The sequence below is a fragment of the Salvelinus sp. IW2-2015 genome, unplaced genomic scaffold (assembly GCF_002910315.2).
Source record: "Salvelinus sp. IW2-2015 unplaced genomic scaffold, ASM291031v2 Un_scaffold5399, whole genome shotgun sequence".
Classification (NCBI taxonomy): Eukaryota; Metazoa; Chordata; class Actinopteri; order Salmoniformes; family Salmonidae; genus Salvelinus; species Salvelinus sp. IW2-2015.
Genome location: NW_019946664.1, coordinates 3,235 through 6,890, shown reverse-complemented (window position 1 = coordinate 6,890; position 3,656 = coordinate 3,235). Strand labels below are relative to the sequence as shown.

The 3,656-nt window shown below is 40.9% G+C and overlaps 1 protein-coding gene across 1 annotated transcript in view; it reads left to right on the top strand.

Moving 5' to 3' along the window:
• Positions 1-1,102, top strand: part of LOC112078216 (probable E3 ubiquitin-protein ligase MID2) — an 8,493-nt gene extending 7,391 nt beyond the window's left edge. Inside the window, exons 3-5 of the mRNA XM_024144516.2 lie at positions 55-182; positions 589-732; positions 1,098-1,102. Coding sequence (XP_024000284.2) covers positions 55-182; positions 589-732; positions 1,098-1,102 — 277 coding nt within the window. The remainder of the gene's footprint in view (positions 1-54; positions 183-588; positions 733-1,097) is intronic.
• Positions 1,103-3,656: the final 2,554 nt, after the last annotated feature.

Below are 3,656 nucleotides of genomic sequence, written 5' to 3'. Positions count from 1 at the left end.
TATTTCTGTCTCCGTCTCTCTGCCTCTCTCTGTCTCTCTTTCTCTTCCTCTCAGGGTTGCCATGGCCACGGCCTCATCCCAGGTGCTGATTCCAGATGTGAACCTGAACGAAGCCTTTGATAACTTTGCCCTGGACTTCTCCCGAGAGAAGAAGATCCTAGAGGGACTGGACTACCTGACAGGTGTGAGGGGGGAGATAGAGAGAGGTGCCTGGGGCACCCACTCACTAACAACTAAAACACATCACCGCTTTTGGTAAATAATGAACCTGTCTGGTGACAGATGTCCACCCTGCAAGCCTCTGGAGTCGTTGTATTGAAACATAAACAACCACCAGAGACGTACATAAATAAAACAGTTGGTCAGAACTTTACTTTAGTAGGCTTCCTTTAGACAGGAGGGACCATGCAAATTGATCAACATTTCTGTTAATGTTGGATAAACAAATCAAATCAACATTTATTTTAACGTGTCATTTCACAAACTCATGTTCCTTAATATACTTTACAAAAAGACAGAGGGAAAGGGAAGGGCAAACCGTTTCATAAAACCACAGAACACCAACATTTCCCTTGTTTGACACRGTAGCTCCCAGTCCTCCCTCCATACGTGATGAGCTGTGTACCGCCTCCCACGACACCATCACAGTTCACTGGACGTCTGAGGACGAGTTCAGCGTCACCTCCTACGAACTGCAGTACACCATCTACACCGGCCAGACCAACTTCATCAGTAAGTACCATGACAATACACCAGCCGTAACACCATCTGCCCAGTATACTACCCATGCAATAAAAATAGTGAAACATTAAAAAAGTTATCCTTTTTTAGATAAAACTATACTAAATATATTCACATCACCAAATCATTTATTAAAACACACTGTTTTGCAATGAAGGTCTACAGTAGCCTCAACKGCACTTTATAGAGTAGCACCGTGGTGTAGCCGGAGGACAGCTAGCTTCCATCCTCCTCTGAGTACAATGACTTCAATACAAAACCTGAGAGGCTCATGGTTCTCACCCCCTTCCATAGACTTACACAGTAATTATGACAACTTCAAGAGGACGTCCTCCAACCTATCAGATCTCTTGCAGCATGAACTGACATGTTGTCCACACAATCAAAGAGAATAAATATATTACTGAAAGTATAAGCTATAGCTAGTTAGTACTGCAGTGTATAAAATGTGGTGAGTAGTTGACTCAAAGAGAGAGAAAGACAATAGTTGTGCAGTTTTTAACAAATTCATTTAAAAATGAAGGAGAAGCAAGAGAGAGCGAGAGAGGTATAATTCATTGTATTTTTTTCACTTTCACTTCGCTTGTGAATGTAGCTAGCTAGTTTAGCCTACTCAAACACCCGGCTAAAACAGAGAAGGATGCTATGTTAGCTAACTGGCTATGGCTATCCAACACTAGAACTCTTCCTAGTCAAAGTAAGCTTTTGGTTTTATTAATGTATTGCCACCAGGGCCTGCTGGTGTAACTGCTAAACTGCTTGCTGACTGTACACTGTACTGCATGACTGTAGCAGGTTTATTAATGCGTTAATTCTAGTAGCTATGTTGACRATGACTCTAATATGGTGACAACGATGTAGGCTTGGTGTGTAGCGGTTAGCGGTTATGATATGAAGGTTTGGCTTGGAAAGATTTTTTCGACTGGTCAGAGACAGCTGATGTGTTGAAGTTCACAAGCGAAGGGAAAAGGTGAGAGGAGGAGAGCGCGTAGATGAGAGAAGGAATAATCCATAAAGTAAAATTATCTGTTTGTATGTGGCTGCTATGAAAGTGAATAGTGTTTGTGTGTGTGATCAGGGGTGTATTCATTTCTTAAAAGGAAGTAAACGTAACGAAATGGGGATAAACATACCTGCATTTGRCCAATAGAAACTCTCYTTTGCAACTGTTGGAGTAATGATTACGCCCTACATCAGCTAGATGCAGACAAGTGTGTTCAAGGCGGTATTGAATGTGTCACTGTCTGTCACCTTGATTACTCTTCATTTTTCTCTCGACCTGTGTGCACCTACATTATAAACCTTTATTCATAGGCTAGGTTGTAGCAACCTCATGATGGGTTTAGGGAAAATTACAGTATCATGTAGTAGCCTAAACCTATTGATGTTATATTGAGCTGGATGAATGGAATATAAATGACAGTCATCCAATATGCTGTAATAGAAATAAGGCCATGCTCATTAAAAAATAATTGTCCTCCCTCATCATAAAGCACTGACTGCCACTGTACACTACCCATAAACCACCCAGTTTACCATCTACACCGGCCGACTTAATCACCGAGTAYCGAACACCACCACTTCTACACCACTCATACACCAGCCACAGCTTTATGTTGCATCAAACCATTACGACACACAGTCTGGTAAAAAAGACACTAGAATGAAACCCGGATACTGTATATCTGCAGCACCACTCATAGACCACTACTCCACAGGCCAGGTGGTGTAGTTATGGTCCCCAAAGTGTTATCTAGGGGCAGTACKTATGGGAGAATCTCAATGGCGTACTCCTCGCGTCCTCTCTCCTCACCTCCTTCTCAAAAACCCATTGGAGAAGAAGGTCAGAGGGGGAGGTACCCCTCGGTCTTGAGAGGGAGGCGAGGAGACAGGACCTGAAGAGTATGCAATTGAGATTCTTTGCTTTGAGTTTGTTTGAGAACTACACCAGAATAGAAATAGAGCTACATCATTACAGAGGTCTCAGACAGATAACAATTGTTATCCACGAGTCACTACTGTACATGAGGTTGAAAGATGCATCGGAACAGAAATACAGTCCACCTACAGTAAGAAGGGGGGGGGTAGGGGGGTCGGACTTTGACCGTATATAATTTACCAGTGGGGTCTAAGGGAAGGGGGGGGATTTTTTTAGGGTGGGGGAAACTTTCTTAAAACTTATATAATACAGTAAGAAGGGATAGGTTGACTTACTATATAATACCAGTAAGAAGTGATAGGGTTGAACTACTTTATAATACAGTAAGAAGAGATAGGGTTGGACTAGTTTATAATACAGTAAGAAGAGATTAGGGTTGGACTAGTTTATAATACAGTAAGAAGGATAGGGTTGGACTAGTTTATAATACAGTAAGAAGAAGATAGGTTGGACTAGTTATAATACAGTAAAAGATAGGGTGACTAGGTTAAATACAGTAAGAAGAGATAGGGTTGACTAGTTTATAATACAGTAAGAAGGGATAGGGTTGGACTAGTTTATAATACAGTAAAAGAGATAGGGTTGGACTAGTTATAATTACAGTAAGAAGAGATAGGGTTGGACTAGTTTATAATACAGTAAGAAGGGATAGGGTTGGACTAGTTTATAATACAGTAAGAAGGGATAGGGTTGGACTAGTTTATAATACAGTAAGAAGGGATAGGGTTGGACTAGTTTATAATACAGTAAGAAGAGATAGGTTGGACTAGTTTATAATACAGATAAGAAGGGATAGGTTTGGGACTAGTTTATAATACAGTAAGAAGAGATAGGGGTGGACTAGTTTATAATACAGTAAGAAGAGATAGGTTGGACTAGTTTATAATACAGTAAGAAGGGATAGGATGGACTAGTTATGAATACAGTAAGAAGGATAGGGTTGGACTAGTTTATAATACAGTAAGAAAAGATAGGG